General features: G+C 46.5%; 1 protein-coding gene across 1 annotated transcript in view; it reads left to right on the plus strand.

Moving 5' to 3' along the window:
* grin2ab (glutamate receptor, ionotropic, N-methyl D-aspartate 2A, b) overlaps positions 1-14,960 on the plus strand; it is a 96,610-nt gene extending 81,650 nt beyond the window's left edge. Inside the window, exons 13-20 of the mRNA XM_062388936.1 lie at positions 429-554; positions 2,110-2,339; positions 3,589-3,749; positions 5,847-6,034; positions 6,774-7,012; positions 9,043-9,220; positions 9,458-10,238; positions 10,335-14,960. Of these exons, the coding sequence (XP_062244920.1) occupies positions 429-554; positions 2,110-2,339; positions 3,589-3,749; positions 5,847-6,034; positions 6,774-7,012; positions 9,043-9,220; positions 9,458-10,238; positions 10,335-11,337 (2,906 nt within the window). The 3' untranslated portion in view covers positions 11,338-14,960. The remainder of the gene's footprint in view (positions 1-428; positions 555-2,109; positions 2,340-3,588; positions 3,750-5,846; positions 6,035-6,773; positions 7,013-9,042; positions 9,221-9,457; positions 10,239-10,334) is intronic.
* Positions 14,961-18,805: the final 3,845 nt, after the last annotated feature.

Consider the following 18,805-nt stretch of genomic DNA (forward strand, 5'->3'; position numbering starts at 1 on the left):
GCCCACAGCAGGGCACATCAGATCACTCAAATCGCTCTCCCTCTTTCCCCCTCTCCCCTCTTCCTCTCCCCTCTTCCTCAGCCCTCTCCCTCGCTCCGGGCTTCTCCCTCTCTCAGCCCTCATCCAAGGGAATAATGAGAAATATGGAAATGTGCTCCGTCAAACTCTCTGTGACTAACTCCCCCTCTCCTCCCGTCCTCCTCTCTCACTCCATCTGTCTCCCTTTCTCCCCCTCTCCATGTCTCCTCCGCGCTGTATCTCCCCCCTCAACCCCCGATCTCCCCCTTCTTCACCTCCCTTGTTTTCCGAGCCCCAGTCTATCTTCCCCGGGCCTCACTTCCACAGTCTCTCTCTGTCTCATGTACTCGATTTTAACTCGCCCTCCTCCTCTCTTTCGTTCTCCCTCCTCCTCTTCCTCCTCCTCTCAGAGCCCTTCAGCGCGTCGGTGTGGGTGATGATGTTTGTGATGCTGCTCATCGTCACGGCCATCGCCGTCTTCCTCTTTGAGTTTGTCAGTCCGCTGGGCTTCAACCGCAACTTGGCCCAGGGCAAAGGTAGGCTCCCACACACGGCTCCAGGAACATCACATCAATCCCCCCCCCCCCCCCGCCCCCCCACAGTGCAAAGAGCACGAATCCAGATTTACCCCGGAGCGAAACAAGTGACCTGTTATCACTCAGGCCTTAGAGAGTTGGGTTGATGTTTCAGAGCATTAAGGGTTCTCTGTCCCACAGCGGGTTCCCAGGGCTGTTATCCGAGGCATCGTCAGAATCAGAACCTGCAGCGTCCCCCGCCGGCAGAGAATTAAGATTATTGTTGTGTTCAGCCAAATTCTTCCGAGCTCAAGGCCTGTCTGAGGTCTGAGTGCAGATGAAATGTTTTTTGCCTGAATTTTCCTCTCGGCCCTTTTGAGCACGCTTCAGTAAATCTGTGCGATGCGTTTAGTTTACTTTCTACCCTTTTCCCTCTCGCACTCCGACTTAACAACAAATGCCAGCCGTGTAATTTTCTAACTGCATATTTCCTCTACAAATACTTTCACCTTTCAGCGGAACAGTGCATCTCCGACGGAGCAGGTCCACATTCTCATTATTCACTTTCTACCAGAGCGCTTACATGAGGACATGGACACGACTCCCGTGTCTGCAGGTTAATATGAAGCTTAAGCCAGAGAGTGTGAGTGTAGCGTAGCATAAAGAGTGGAGGTGACTGAGTAAAGTGGTGAGGCTACATGAAGCTGCTGTTCTTATGAACATCTGTGGACAGCTACAAATTGGAAAAGTCAGCACTCAAAGTTCCCACCTTCTGTGTGAGACACTGAAGTTAGCAGCACAGACCTCTCCACTGATATCATCTTTTTATATTTGTACTAAGGCAAATTTTTCTACACATAAATCGACACAAGGAACATGAATAAAAAAGTGGATTTAGAGCCTCACACTTGAGGAGACAGCTCATTTGTAGCTCAAGACAATAAGTGAGGGTTGGACGACAGATTAAAGGTTCAGTGTGTAGAATTTAGTGACATCTAGTGGTGAAGTGTCATGTTGCAGCTCACCTCGCCCTCCCCTTTCGAACATGAAAGAGAACCTGTGGTGAACTTCAGTTGTCATAAAAAAACTCAAAAGATTAGTTTAGTTTGTCCAGTCTGGGCTACTGTAAAAAAAGACATGGCTGCCTCCTTAGAGAGGACCAGATGAAAATATAAAGTATTTAAATATAAAGGCTCATTCTAGGGTGAAGAAAACAACAAATTGTACAATTTAGATGAAACACACTAGTGAAAACAACACTAGGATTATTTTATATTCAATTTCTGTCAATAGATCCTTTCACCTAAACCGTTAAGCTCACAATCTTCATACCACCTGACCATTCGAACCGGAACTTTGCTTTTAGGTGACAGTGCAAACCACTGCTCCACCGTGATGCCCTAAAACAAAAACTTCTATACATTCATATTTGTACATTTTGAAGTTTACCATCACAATTAGAGTGTTGTGGTCTACAGCAACACAATGACTGAATCTTGAATCTTCCTTTTCTTGGCTCCTCGGAACTTCACTTTTTGATCCTCTCTCTCTCCCTCTCTCTCTCTTTCTCTCTCAGACCCACACGGTCCATCGTTCACCATCGGTAAGGCCGTATGGCTGCTCTGGGGTCTGGTGTTCAACAACTCCGTGCCCGTGCAGAACCCAAAGGGCACCACCAGTAAGGTCATCGTGTCGGTGTGGGCCTTCTTCGCCGTCATCTTCCTGGCCTCCTACACTGCCAACCTGGCCGCCTTCATGATCCAGGAGGAGTTTGTGGACCAAGTCACCGGACTGTCAGACAAGAAGGTGGGATTTAACACACAAACACAGGCACACACTCACAAGCACACACACGCATGTATGGAGAAGAAACTAAATGCATTCACAGTCAGGGTTGCTCTTGTAATGGATGCCAGCCCTGCGGCCAGACTGGACTCTCCGGGGAGCACCTCTGGGCTCCAACAGCCAGAACCCTCTGGTCGGAGCTGTCACCACACTAACACTGCCAGCACAGCACAGCCACAGGCGCACACACACTCACACACACACGCAACAAAAATACAAACACGCGGTCTTTGATCTATGCAGTGTGTGTGTATGTGAATGTGTATGTGTGTGTGAGTGAGTGTGTGTAGTTTTCAGAGGCTGGCAGTGTCAGCAGAACCACGGCCACTGTTACGCTATAGACTGGACACACAATGATGATGACTGATGAGTCCACTCCCTCCTCCTTTCTCCTCCGTCTCTTCTTGTCACCCTGCGCTCCTCCTCATCTCCTTCACTTTCTTATTTTTGGTCTTTAGCTCAGACTTCCCTGTCATCCCCTTCATCCTCTTTTTGTTTCTTGCTGTCTTCCATCGCCCTGCGCGTCAGCATAGCCAGGAGCAGGGTATTGTTTTCAGCTCCCTCTTTGTGTGTGTGTGTGTGTGTGTGTGTGTGTGTTGGTGGTTGTGTGTGTACAAAATATTTAAAAAATATTATCCATGGAAGTTGTTGTGAATGTTTCTTGGGAATTGATCTCCAGATCTCGGTCAAAGGTCAAGGTCAACAGATCGGAACAAAAACACATTTTGTAAGATATGTCAGCAGACAGTTTCTCAAAGGAAATAACATAAAGTTTAAATTCCATTTTTCGATGTATCGCTGCATCCTACAGAACTATAGACACGACCTAAAGTTCACAAACCATCAGATCCAAACATAACATTCAATCTCCTCAGTTAAGAATCATCATGAAATCCTTATGAAGTCCAAAAATAAAGTAATATAATCTAGTGATGCATTTAACTTTTGCAACAAAGAGCATGGAAGTTGAGATTTACAGCTTAACGAGATTAACCAGTCATCCGATTCCATGTGGCATAAGTGACACCATGATGACATCACTATGAAATGTCATTACATCTGCAGCACATGGAGGGTTTGCATCACACCTCAGATGCTTTTCATTCCTTCTCCTTCTCTTTTTTGTGTTCTTCTTCCTGTCTCCTCTTCTCACTTGTTACTTTTAACGATCCCTCTCTCTCTCTCTCTCTCTCTCTCTCTCTCCCTGCAGTTCCAGAGCCCGTACTCCTACTCCCCTCCATTTCGCTTCGGGACCGTTCCGAACGGCAGCACCGAGCGAAACATCAGGAAGAACTACCCCGATATGCATCAGTACATGACCAAATATCACCAGACCGGCGTCCAGGATGCACTAGTCAGCCTTAAGACCGGGTACTGTAAACCTGTCGAGCCGACTCTTTGTCAAGCTGATGTTCATTATATCTGAGAGGGAGATTCTGTTTGCAGACAGCGTGTGCGCTTAAGAAACATGTGAAAACAAACACAAAAAAGGCATTGCATCAGACAGAAAGTCCAGCCCCATGGGGCCCCGGCACTAGCTCATGCTAAAATGCTGCAGAAGCTGTGCTGAGAGTTTCTGTCACAGACGGTAAAATGCAGATGTTGTCTGCGAGAGCTCATTATACAGTCGTGTGGCTGCCGGAGAGGAGGGAGCTGCCAAAACAGAGAGGGGGTAATTTGTTCTGGAGTTTGCTACCTTTTGTTCTCCGTCCTGCACACACACTAATGGAGGGACGTCTGCAGAGCTTTTTATTCCTTCATTAGTTTTGTTTGTTTTGATCTTTCGAGTTTTTTCTCCAAACATAATATCTCATTTTGCTTTGTCCTTCCTTCATTACTTTTATCGATACTGAATATGAAATAGATCTCTCAAAGGTTTGATGCTTGTATTCGTCATGGACGTGTATTCAGATTAATTCTTGGGTAACATTTCTGTGACTTAATTAAAGCTGGAGCCCTCTCAGGATTTCAATTAAGGTATTAAATGTAATACGCGTATAAAGTACTACTTAAGCTGCAATAGATCTACAATATGTTGTTTTCCAGTTGTATATGAATATTTACGTGGAATTCAATCTAGTGCAACAGCAGATACTCCATGTGTTCATTTAACATATGCCCTTTGGTGTAAAGTGTAAATCAAAGTGGTTTATAATTATGCATACACATCTATAAGGGGGGGGGGGGGTGCCTCACACCACCACCTTGTTATATAACGATTTTTCTGCTCATAATGAAGTTAAAAAGCTGGATATGCTTTTATATACAGGCCGATTCCATCAGGTCCTGGTCACATTGTGTTTGGTTAAGAGCAATACATTAAATTTCTGTTTTTGCTGAGCTTGGATGTGTCAGCCACCCCCCCCCCCCCCCCCCCCCCCCCCCCCACCCACCCGTAAGGGGATTGGCTTGAATTCACCCTGTCACTTCGGAATAATGACAAAAACCTGCGAGTGCAAGAGCATCGCTCTGCCGGAACAAAGACGTCCTCGTGCACGAGAATATTTACTCCTGCAGCAAACACACTGGAGAGTGCTCTGTCATAGCCCCAGTCCAGATCTGATCTGCATGAGAACATTCAGCTACAAGAAGCCAGAGCGTTGTGAGTAATCGGAGAGTTTGTTCGTGGATCTGAGGACGAGTGTTACACCCAGTGCATTTAACCAATATCAGAAGACACTATGAAATGATATTGTTTTTAATAATGATAAGATGATAATAATAGATGCTTGGAATCACAGATGAATATGGCAGTTTATATAATGTATAATATACATTTCTGGACTTTTTGACCTCTACACATGATTCCATCAGCAGTCTACTTACAGCTGTGGGAAAAGAGCAAGAAATATAACTGTAGTCATTCTATTCATTAATAGTCTATTTGTTTATTTAGTTTATCTCTCCTTAAATTTAGTACTGCAGCAAACACAGTACACAACCTGACACCTGTTTTATTTATCACTCAAGATTGATAGAGAGACAAGTTGAGTTGCGCTGAATGTTTAGACAACATCAGCCAATAAGATCACACCGATCATGAATTATTTGCATGTGCACACGGAAGACGATCAAATTAGACGAAACCCAAAGGGAAGTTTCTCCAATAAACAGTGTGAACAACTGCAGGTGAATTATATCTGATGTAAAAAGACCTTAAACACATATTGTAAAATTGTGAAAAAGTGAAAATATGACTCATTGGTTTTGATTTAACAGTTGTTTTAATATTTGTTCAGACAAAGTAACTTCCTGGAATCTGCTTCATATGGAACATATGGTTTACAGTAGATTCTCTTATTAGGTGCAACTATCCTGAATATTCAATTAAATTGACAGAACATAAATTGGCCTGAGGATGATTATCTCAGTTCTTCTGTGGTGATCGTTCCACAGACCCTTGTGGATCTTTGAAGGTGGGAGCCACTGTTCTTGATACTAAGCCCAGACTGTGTCCTCCTCTCACAGGAAGCTGGACGCCTTCATCTACGACGCTGCCGTGCTGAACTACATGGCCGGCAGAGACGACGGCTGTAAGCTCGTGACCATCGGCAGCGGCTACATCTTCGCCACCACTGGTTACGGCATCGCTCTGCAGAAAGGAAGCTACTGGAAACGGCTGGTCGATCTGGCCATACTGGGCATCATCGGAGACGGTGAGGCCCTCCCACACGTTTCTGCTCCGTTTAAGATTCTTATTAGTAGGATTAAAGTGTTATTGCAATTGGGCCGTTGCTCTGCTTTCATGCCTCCTTCTCCTCCTTCAATGCCCCGCCCCCCCCCCCTCCCTCTGTCAGAAAGCTATCAGTGGCCAGTCTTAACACACCATTTCATCATCATTACGCCGTGTGGGTTAGTGTGTGTGTGTCTGTGTGTGTGTGTGTGTGTCTGTGTCCACCGTGTCCTGTTATGTTTACTCCTCCAGATTGTTCTGTATAATAAGCCGTGAGATGGTGCGAATGGAAGAGAGAGAATGAGCCAGACAGAAATCCAACTGCTGAAACCACTAAAGCGCCTCGCTTCCCACCGGCCGCTCTATCCAGTGCAAACACCTGCACGCACACACACAAGCGCACACACTCAATCTGATAATAATTCCTCCCATCTTTCCTTATCACTCAATCACTATCAATTCTTTCCCCCCTCCTCCTACAACCCTTTTTCCTCACTCCACCTCCTGTCCCCTTTCCATTACTATATATTTACCACCTCACCTCCCTCCCTCCTCCTCTCCATCTTCCCTCGTAATGATACACCCTTTTTTCCCACCACACCTCTTATTCCCTCCACTTCCCATCCCCGCCCTCTCCTTTTTGTTCCTTGACCTTGTTCCTCACCCCTATCTTCCACTGCCATCTTAAACACCCACTTGGCTATTCTCTCCCTCTCTAACAGGTGAGATGGAGGAGCTGGAGGCCCAGTGGCTGACGGGGATCTGCCACAGTGAGAAGAACGAGGTGATGTCCAGCCAGTTGGACGTGGACAACATGGCAGGGGTTTTCTACATGCTGGCCACGGCCATGGGCCTCGCCATCCTCACCTTCATCTCCGAACACCTTTTCTACTGGAGGCTGCGGTACTGCTTCACTGGCGTCTGCACCGGGAGGCCGGGTCTGCTCTTCACCATCAGCAGGGTGAGGAACACTGCAGGAGCCTTTCTCTGGAGCTTCAGCTGCACATTTACAGCAGATGGTTGGAGTTTGGTTCCTGTGGAGCAGCTCGTGTCTGCTTTGCTTCATGTGAAGGACTCTCAGGTGTCGGTGTGTTTGAATTTGACACGTCGACCTTTTACTTAATGAGCAAGCCCATTACTGCAGCAGCGCAGCAGCTAATGTCCAGGATTGATTTTTAGACCACTGGTTGTTGCAATATTACTATCAGGACTGTGAATTAGATTACACAGTGACCCTGTTGGCTGCAACTTAAAAGAGGGAATTATGGTATTTTTCAACCTGGGCCCTTTGTTTATAAATGTGTGTGTGAATAATTGATAAAAACGTTTTGAATCACTCCATAGATCACCTCTGCTGGCTGCTGTAACATAGCGGCAGCGGCTACAATGTAATGTAATGGGGCAACTGCGAAGGTGAAATCTGTCCAAACAGCAAAATAACCGAGTCCTGGCGCACAGTTTGAGCACAAGCAGAGCAAATCTAAGCCCAAGCATCACAGAATTTAAATAATGTTCTTGAATAGAGACGGGAAAACAATCCTTTGCAAGTAGGACACATAAAAGTGCTGAATCGAGCTGAGACATTCTCACTGGTTGATTTGTGACTTTGGAGAAGTTTCCCAAGGTGTTGGAAAATTAGTTAAAATGAAAGTACCCAACTGGCTTCCCTCACTTTTGTATTACTTTGTATACTTGCTTGTGTATTTGTAATGTTACGGCCTATTTGGTTGTGTCGTGTTTAATTGCAGAACACTTTCCTAAGTGGCAGTTTACTGAGCTTTCAGGGTCACCTCAGATTTCCTCTTAATTTGTTCTTACTGATGGTTAAACAACTCGCGGACTGACATGAAGAGAAATTGACCAAACACTCAGGGAGGCTCAACAAGGGAAACAGAAACACACAATGAATGCAAATTGTTTTAATGCGACTACACACTCAAGCAGAAAAATAACAGAAGGAAAACCCTCAGCATGTTATTGTGACTTTGAGCCGTTGTGTTTTTTAATATCATCAACACAGTCTTGCTCTGCACAAAATCTGAATCTCAAACAAAAGCTCGCAATTTTTAATCCTTTTAGTCGTGACAACATCCGAAGATCTGTGGACATCTGTAAACACCATGTGTGTATTTGTTAAACACACACACACACAATAGTAAATGTTAAGAGACAGAGGGAATGTGTGTTTAAGCTGCATGTGTGTGATAAAGGAGAAAGAAATGGGGTTGAATCCAACAGCTGAAACACTTGTGTACATGCACACAAAGCTCTCTCTCACCCGCTCGCCCACAAACGCAAGTCTGGTGTCGAGTTGAAAATGGTTCCACATGTTCAGGTGCAGTGAGTCGCGACTAGCTTGACCGCACACTCGCAGGCAGCTTGACAAATACACACACACACACACAAACCTAAATATACGCACGCAATACCGAAATGGGCACAACCAGACAGACCATTCTTCCATTATTCATATGTCATGTCTCTGTGTTGGGCAGGGCTTTTATTCCAGACGGGCAGCATTTCACACATTAAGCGTTTTACAAAAAGAGTGCGATGTGTGTGTGTGTGTGTGTCTCTCTCTCTCTCTCAGTGTGTGTGTGTGTGTGTGCCGTGAGAGCAGCGATGCTGGAGGTTAAGTGACTCTCGGAAGAACATCTCCTTGCACTCAAAGGCCCCCTCCAGTGACATCATCGCCTAAATTTAATCTCGGGGTGCCTGAAAGCAGTTTATCTAAAGAAGTGGCAATTATCTCTTCTGGCCACATTAGAAAACAAAATGAGGTGAAGGTTTGATGGTGAACGCACCGGAGGACAAGATGCAGAGGTCGCTTCCTGATTTACTCTCCAGAGAAATGAGCTGTGTACTTCGGATTTGAACGTCTCTCTCCTGAAGTCACGGGATTGAGAATAAAAGTCTTATATTTCTGTTATTTCTCTCCCATCTCCTCCATCTCATCTCCTCTTCTCCTCTGTCCTCCCCTCCTCTCCTCAGGGTATATGGAGCTGTATCCATGGAGTTCACATCGACATGAAGAAGAAGGCCCCTGAGCTGGGCTTCAGTCCTCAAGCCAACATGCTGCACCTGCTCAAGTCTGCCAAGTCCATGGCTCTGTCTTCTCCCAAACGCAACACAGTCCTCCTGCAGCCCAGCATCCTCGACATGATGAAAGGTACTTCTTCAGAGGTCGCCCTGTCTTTCTACCCGTCCCTGTGTATATAAGTAAAGGTGACTCCCTTCACCTTGTTGTGTAATCGCATTGGCTGTCATGCACTGGCTGGCCTCATGATTACAAACACATTAGGTGGTATACACAACGTGCCAGGGCAGTAGATTGTGTTTCAGCTAACTGGCTGAGCATCCACCGAGTGTATCTGCTGTCTGAGGTGCATCTTTCCTTGTCTCCTAGGTAACTCACTCCAGCCTCCGAAGGGTCCTGGTCTCTATAGCAACGCCGCCGGTCCACAGGGTTTCCTGTCATTGTCCGGGCGACACAAAAACCTCCTTAACAATGCGACACCGTTTCCTGTGCAACAAAAATCCCCCGCTCTCCAGACAAGCCCCAACAAGCCTCAACTGTCCATCGACAACGACAACGGTAAGGCCCGCCCCCCCGGGCCGGCGGTCGCCGCCTCGAAGCCTCGAGCTCTGTGGAAGAAAAGTGTCGAGACGCTGAAGACGCAGCCCACCGTCGTGCCTCCTGGCGCGAGCGCGAGCCCCACCCCAGCCGCTGGAGCTGGACCTCCACCGATGAAGAGCCAGCGTTACCTTCCCGAGGAGCCGCCGCACTCGGACATCTCCGAGTGCTCCAGCCGGCCGCAGTCGCACAAAGATTCTGACTCCATGGTGGCGAGGGGCGGATTTAAACCTGTCAATCAGCTGAGGAAGAGGGGAGGAGGTGGAGGAGGCGGGAGCGTAGGATCCAAGATCTACTCCATTGACTCTGACCAGGGCAGCCTCCAGTCGGCCCCCCCCTACCAGCGAGACAGCCAGGGGGGAAGTGACGAGCGCAGTTACCCCCCTGACCTGTTTCCACCCGACAACACGTACCCAGTCACTCACACACACTCCCACCAGGGGGACGCACCCATTCTGCAGCTGAGCGCCACCCTGCTGCATCACAGTCACAGCGCCGAGGCCGACCTGCACTCCCTGAAGGACAAGAAGTACAGCACCTACACACACAGCAGGTAGCGCGCTCAGAAAACACACACACACACACACACATGTTTCAGCTTCTTTAATCGTCTTCTGTGTGTAACTCCTGTCGTCCTCTCTCCCTCTAGTTCCAAGGACAAGTCTGGAGGTTCGTTCGAGGCTCCAGGTGCAGGCACGGGGACACAAGGCATCCGGCCGGGTCACTGTCGCTCCTGCCTGACCAAGCTGAGCGGTTACTCCGGCCTCTACACCGTTCGCTCGCCTCAGGCTCGATGTGACGCCTGCGCCCACCTGGGAAACCTGTACGACATCAGCGAAGACCACTTCCACTCGCACTACGCCCACACACAAACTCACCCACACAGCGGGGACATGTTTACACACTACCTACCCCAGAGCGAGCTGGGCCTGGTGGGTGAAGGGGACGGGCTCGTCAGCCACTTCGAGCCCTCTCCGCCCTCTCCATCTCCGCTCCCCTCCTCCGCGTCGGCCCAGCACCTCCAGCTGAGTCGTCAGCACTCCTATGAGAACATGATTCCCGACAGCGTTCCGGAGCGTCAGTCGCAGGCGCACGCCCACCTGCGGGGGCTGAGCCTGCCCGACAGAGACAGGGAGCGGGAGATGATGCTGGACGAGGGGGCCTATGCTAATGTTCTCACAATGCGCTCTGATCGACCGTTTAGCAGCCGCAGCCCCCCCTCTCCGTCACCCTCCCACCATCACAGTCTGGACACCCCCATGCCCCTGCCCCGGCGCTCGAAGAGTCTCTTCCCCGATCGGCCGTCTCACAACCCTTTCCTCCAGTCGGCCCCCGGCACGACACAACGAGAGCCCGCCCCCCAGGCTGCATCACGCATGCCACAGAGAAATTCTGCCCACGAGCTCTACAAGCAACGGATGCCGCTGTCGCTTACCCTGGGGAACCACGGCAGTCATCACGTCAACCACCATGGCGGCCATGTTGACCAACAATTGTTCTACCCCCAGCAGGAGCCCCCCGTGGTGGCGTACATGGTCCCGCCTGCTGCCTCTCAGCCAATGAGCTACGTGACGGCCCCCCGAGCCTCGAGCGCGGGGGGCAACCGGCCCCGGCTCTATCGCCGCATGCCCAGCATCGAGTCGGACGTCTGAGGGTCACACACAGCACACGTACTCTCACCAACACACACGCATGCAGGACAGAGGTGTGTGTGTGTGTGTGTGATAGGACCGGGAAGCTCTGACTCTAAGCACACATACAGAAACACACACACAGACACACACACACACAGGTGAAAGACGGGAAGGTCTGCGCCGGACTCAGAGGTTAATGGTGAAGTTGAGTAAATAAATGATTTGTTTCTTTATCGCACCCTCTATAGGGCAGGGTTGTGGCCACAGGGACACCTGGAGGCACAATACAAGATGAAGAGTGCGTGTGTGAGTTTCAGTGTGTGTAGTCGCCTCGAGCTGTGGGCAACGAGGCAAAGACTGACAGTACGTCTGACAAGACAGATTCGAATCCTGGTGGAATAAGAAAGACACTGTGCACGGAGTCCAGCGGCGACAGTGGGACGTGATGGAGTGTTTGGAAGAAATTCCGACCTGTCCTGTCCCCCCCCCCCTCTCACCAGCCTCTCGGAGATGATAGGGACACAGTGAACCCCTTTCTTTCTGAGAAAACACACACATGCACACACACATTCCACCCGAAACACACACCCGCCCCTCTCCAGGACTCTCCTGTTGCACTATGATTTCCACGGTCAACCCTGTATGTTGTCTGAGCCTCCAAACTGCACTGCCGGCATGGCTTAAAGAGTAGTTCACTACACTAGAGTAATCCTCGACGTGAATGGAAATGACTATCTATGTAATAGACTCGACTGGGAGACGGGCAGCTGGTCCGGACACAGGTCTGAGTGTGTCAGCTCCTGCCCGTAGATGTACAAACACTGGAACACACACACACTGTGTCAGTTTTTTGGGGGGAAGAGTAAAAAATACAAAAAACAACAACCAACGACTGTTTGTTTTTGTTGATGTCAGTTAAAGGAACATTCCAAAAAGTGGACCAAAAAGTGTCCGCCAGTAAAACGCCTCTCAGGATGAGAGTGTGTGTTCTAGTGTTTCTAGATCTAGACATTCAGTATAGCATTGTTGCTTCCTCTCTTAGCTAGCCTTCAGGTCATACTGCATGCTTCCTACTGCCCTGTGTTACAGTTAAACTCCTATACAGGGTCATATGTGCACACACACACTCACAAACACACACACATATATATGCACACACACACAAACATGCACATACGCAGTAGTCTAAGATAGTAGTTTAGGGTGGGTGTGTGTCGGTTGAGGCTATGAGATAGCTTCATCTATTTGTGCACTTTGTAGATTTTATACCCTGCCACCTAACACAGACGTTTGACCAAAAACACTTTTATACTGGAAGATATGAATATTCTCAGTCATTCGCTGAATAGATGTTTTTCTTTTCTCTTATTTCTCTCGGACATTTGGGTTTTAGGGGCCCAGTTCTGTCACTTTCCATTGTGAGGTCAGAAGTTCTACAGTGTTAGATAATGGGTACAGCATCATACAGTATACACGACACCGACTCTTAATCTTTCTCCTCTTTTTAAAACCTTTTCTGTGCTCATCTGTCGTTCTAGCCTCTCCCTCCTTTTCCTTTTCCTTTTTTGTGCTCCTCCCCCTCGCTTCTTTCTATAGAGTAGATTGAGTATCAGAAGAGTAAAAGTTCAGTCGTGGTGTTTAAATACTCAACATATTGTTGGAAATCACTTAATATCACTAGTTGTAAGAATTCCTCTGATTCAACAGCGGCTGTCGTAGGATGCAGAACTTTTTTACTAATTACTTTCTATGTCGAGCAAAGAAAAATAAAAAAACCAAGGCCCATTTTAATGGGTGAATCTAGAGGCTGAGTGCATCACTGTTGCAGTTTTACTCATCAAATTAATATTCCTAGACAAGTGCCAGAGCAGCTGATACTTGTGTGGCACTGAGTTCCAGCAAAGCGAGTCATGTGGCATCGCAGAGAGTTAGCGAAGTGACTCCTTACAGAGGCAACACACTCACACACACACACATACAGACACACATACACACTTGACAAGCTAGCAATGTGTGTATGAGTGTTCTAGAAATCCATAATCTACTCAGTAAGGGCATTGATTTTTGAGCACATGGATTTTGATGGAAAGGGGACTTGATTTCCCTTTAGCTGTGCATCTGTCTCTATTCTCTTTCCTTCTATTTTCTATTCTCTCTCTTACACACTCACGCAGAGACACACACATATAAATACACACATACGTATATCTATATATATGGCTGCAAGGAACGCAAGACGGTTTGAAACAAAAAAAAAACGCACCTTTGAACGGTGACCGCTGCCCCTCTTTTCGGTGATCTTAACAGGTGTGGTGTGTGAGTTATATGCACAATATCAGGTTGCAATATTATACTTCTGTACAGAGAAATCTTTGTTTTTCAATGTTAGAAACTGATTTCCTTTGTTTGATTTGAATGGTATTAAGTATTGAATTCATTTCAGAAACAACGTGGCTTTTTATTCTGCTTCTTTAGAGAAAAAACTAAAAAAAAGAAAAAAGACTGGCATGATTTTAGATTCTCGTGTGACTTTTATTTTTGATTTTATTTATTTGTTTCCTCTGGTGTGTTGTTGGTTGGTTGGGACCTCACTGTACAGTCCTCACTGCTGGTTAACGAGACTAGTCAACGACCGCTCCGCTCACTAGCCACTCGTTAGCCGGGTCTCTCATCCCAATCACACTCAATGAATAATGATAGTCCAGCCTGTGCGGCTAAAACCAACCCCCTCCCACTCACATAGTTCTCTTCCACTACGAGTCTGTGCTGTATCACCTCTGAGTGTGTGTGTGTGTGTTTGTGTGTGAGAGAGAGATAAAGTGTGTGCATGCATGAGTTTTACACCATGCAAGCATTTATATAAGACAGTGGATGACATGTGTATTTTGAGGTTGTTTGCGGTGTGTGTGTGTGTGAGTGTGTATGTGTGTGTGTGTGTGTTTGTGTGTACTTTTCTGTTCTCTCTTCCCTTCATCCCACACATAACATTTGACCTGGCTCTTACTCATAACACACAAATACAGTCTCACAAAACACACACACAAACATATATATATATATATATACACACGCACGCACACACACACATTGCGTCTGTACTGTTGTGGTTAAGACAGTGTGTAGATCGAGTTTCGTACGTCCACCATCAAAGAGATTTTTACACCAACCTTTAGTTTTTACTTTCGGAATTTTTTATTTTAAATTGCATGACGTGCTCGTGTTTCTGGTGGTACCTATTTTGCTGCAGCACCTGAGTTCTCCCTGATTTAGACCTACTGGGCTACATGTACCAACGTCCCCCTCCACCCTGGTTAGTGCACCGTGTAAGACATGGGGGGGGCCCCTGGATTATTACACCCCCCCAGCCCCAGCATAGTCCCGGCCGCCGACAGGGAGCATAAGGTTAATGTTCCCGTCCGGGCTCAGCTCACTTCCTCCTTTGTCCCGAGTGTACACACACATGTTCATTTATCGCTGGGTGGATGGTGTGCGTTGGTGTTTAGTCCTCTGGGTCTCCCTGCTGTTTATCTCACTTATGTATAAGTTCAGGGGTTTCTAAGCTACTAGTTGTGTTGTAAATACTACCTTGTCACTCAGTACCTCTGTACAATCTGTAAATAAGTAAAGGTTACATTTTTCTACTTGTCTGGGTCTGGTTCTTGTTAATTATTTTACCTTTCTACCTACCTACCTACTTCCCTAGCCTAGCTAAACTACCCACCCACCTACCTACCTACCTACCTACTTCCCTAGCCTAGCTATCCTACCCACTTACTTACCTAGCCTAGCTAATCTACCTACCTACTTTCCTAGCCGAGCTAACCTACCTACCTATCTACCTACCTACTTTCGTAGCCTAGTTATCCTATTCACCTATCTTCCTACTTCCCTAGCCTAGCTAACCTAACTACCTATCTTCCTACTTCCCTAGCCTAGCTAACCTATCTACCTACTTTCCTAGCCTAGCTAACCTACCCACCTACCTACCTACTTCCCTAGCCTAGCTAACCTACCCTAGTTACTCAACCTATCTACTTTCCTTCCAAACCAAATTACCCTAACCCTATGTAACATATCTTACCTACCCCACCTACCTTCCTAACCTAGCAAAATCCAACATAGTTTACATACCTACTGTATGTATCTACCTTAACTGACCTCCTTAACTAACCACCTACAGCACTTAACCTACCTACTTACCTATCGATACAATGGAGTTACGAGTGCTAGTCCTTTCTGTCCGTCCGTCCTGAATCTACAGTTTGCCGTCAACTGTGAGAATAAGAGCTTTTTGGGATTCTGCTGCAAAAGGACTCTCCTGCTCTCTGTAGGCTCCATAATGCAGCCTTAGTGTGTGTGTGAGTGTGTGTGTGTGTGTGTGTGTGTCTCTGTGATTGTGTGTGTGTTTAGATCAGTGTTCTGGTAAAAAGCTTTATTTTTATATTTCTGTCTCCCTCAGGAGACGGACGCTCTAATCTGGGCTGAAGTGGGACAGGAGAGGCGAGCAGAGAGCAGCACATAGACGAACATACACTCAGACACACACACACACACACACACACGCTTATGCATGCTGCAAATCCTCAAACACCACAGCTGGAGGATCTGACACAAGCCTTAGACCAGCTGTAGCCAGAGAACCAGGAGGAAAGAGGAGAACAAAGACATGAGAGCGGTCCCTGTGCAGCCGTCCACACTTTCTTTCAGAGGAATCGCATGGACAGTATCACAAAACACACCGCGGAGCATACACAGCCTTGCAAATCTGGTTGTGAGGAGTGTGCGATCATGTGCGTATGTATATGTGTGATCATCTGTGTGTCGCTTCCTCTGAGACGGGGTGTTGAGTCCTCTGCGGCCTAATTCCTCCTGACGTGATCCATATGCTGCGATCTAATGGACGGGGTAACAACACACACTCAGACACATGCCTATGCCTCTTATTTAATTAATAGAATTGAGCTGCCCCACATGTCAGCCTGTAATGTAATTACTGTATCACAGAGGAGTAGAAGATGTGCTCCATGTACCCCTGATGTAACATACAAGACGTAACACACTCGTAAGTACAAACATACATGTGTGCATTCCTGCTGCTACACAGACAAAGACCCAGGGCGACACACAAACACACACGTGGGGTTTTACCACATACATAGCCGGCACTGTGGGGATGTGAGATGAAGCAGATAAATGAAGATAATTAATTTCTTGGATTAAGAATGTCTCCATCTGAGCAACCCTGAGGCAGGAGGGGAGTCGGGAGGAAAACAAGAGAGGAGCGAAGACGAGCGCACGATGGAGGACGATGAGGAAGATGGTGTGGACGTTTACAGGCCGGCTGTTGGCTGCTGGCTCTTCCCAAGACTCCAAACATCCTCATTATCCAGCAGTCAGCCTACACACTTAACACGTGTGTGTTGGCATGTACACTTGTGTTCTTAAACTGTTGTGATTATGTGTATGTGTGTGTGTGTGTGAGAGAGAGAGAGGAGAAGAAGAAGAAGAGGAGGAGAGAGAGAGAGAGAGCAGCGCGTCAGCCTACACACTAAACAAACCCATGAAAATTCATAAGGACCTGGCGACGCCTACTCACAAATACTAAAAATACTGGAATGAGTTGAGCCTAGTCAGAGGAGAGGAGAGGGGAGGAAGAAGAGTGAGAGAGAGAGAGAGAGAGAGAGAGAGAGAGAGAGAGAGAGAGATAGAGATGAGATGATATGAGATGAATAGAAAGAAATGAGAGAGCAGCAGCAGTAGAGGAGGAGGGAGAGAGAGAAAGAGAGAGAGAGAGAGAGAGAGGTGTAACATGAACCAGAGAGCAGAGCAGTAAAGGATGAAATAATAGTTACTGCGTCCAACTTGGAACATCTATTCTCAGCCTCCGGTGGTCAGCTCTCACTGTGTGTGTTTGTGTGTGTGTTTGTGTGTGTGTGTGTGTGTGTGTGTGTGTGTGTGTGTGTGTGTGTGTGTGTTTTTGCACTTGATATTACTTTTGTTGCGGGGACCTAAAGCTATTTTCCCAGTCACAACATGGGGATTTGTCTTCTTTATGGGGGCAAAAAAACAACTGTCCTCTGAGACATGACTTTGTGCGTGTGTGCTTGTGTGTGGTCCAAGTGTGATGTGTGGACCTAAAGCTGTTGACATAGTCACATAATGGGGACAAATAGCACCTCTCCTGGAATTTTGATGTAAACCATTGTCCTCTGTGAGATGACTCTGTATGTGTGTGTGTCCATGTTCATACTGATTTGATGGCTACTGACAGAATTTACTGTCAAAGTCATCCATCCAGCAGGGGGTGGGGTTGGGGGTTGGGAGGGACGGGCAGTTTTGATTTTGCCTTCAGAGCTGATATATAGTCAAAGGAGACGTTTTGTTCTGGGCGTCTGAATCGGGACGAAGCAGCGGCTCCTTTCACAGCTCTGATGGTCGACTCTCTGCCGGCTCTCCCTGACGCTGACAGATGATGCCTGATTGACAGCACAGCCTCGTGTACTTGTGGATAAGTTCAAGGTTTTCTGAGCAGCTGGTCGTGTATATGTGTCCAGCTATCGATCAAATACTGCTCCTCCAGGCAAAAGGCACCTTAGTACGAGACGATCGATACATTCAAACGTGCCTGTTTAGGATAAAGCGACAGCCACCAGCTGTTTAGCTGAGGTTTGCACAAAAACAGGAGGAAACAAAAGAAACACAATCTGTGATCCAGCTCATGTACAGCTCCTTGATTTATACATTGAAACTGCAATCTTTCAGAAGAAGTACTCAGACTCTTTAATGAAATACAGAGTAGCACAGGGAAGAAATAAACTGTAATAAGTAATACATTTAAAGTTTTAAAGTAGCAAAATGTACTTAAAGTAGTAAAAGTAAAGACATTATGCATAAAACCACATTTTAGAATACATTACATTGTGTGCCTTTGAGATTTACTGATGCCATCAAGTTTTGTTACTTCTGCAGGGTAATAATGTTTAATCTTATAATAGATCAAATAATAATAAAATAATACTTGTATTTATTGATATTATACTTTGCTCAATCAGCAAGCCTTGTTAAATAACAGAGAATGTAAAATACAAGTAAATAAATAAATCCTAATACATCCTCATTTATTTATTTAGTGTGTTTATTTAAATATATTTTGTTTTATAAATCTGAATCATCATATTGTCTAAAGCTGTCAAATAAATGTCGGGAAAAAGTTCTTGTCTCTGTCCTGTTGAGAAGAAATACTAGTAAAAGTACGTTAGTATTTTACTAAAGTACATGAGTAAATGTATTTTGTTACTTTTCACCACTGTGGTTTTTCACAGGGTTTAGAAATAACATATTTACTGATGATTAACACAACTTGACAGATCATCACCTCATGATGTGCTCATGGTAAATGTGTTTGCAAACTGTTTGTTCATCCAGTTGTGTAACGTTAATACTGGTTCTGAACGGTGTCATGAATCCATGTCCAGTTTTCTCTCTG

This window comes from Platichthys flesus, chromosome 5 (genome assembly GCF_949316205.1).
Source record: "Platichthys flesus chromosome 5, fPlaFle2.1, whole genome shotgun sequence".
Lineage (NCBI taxonomy): Eukaryota > Metazoa > Chordata > Actinopteri > Pleuronectiformes > Pleuronectidae > Platichthys > Platichthys flesus.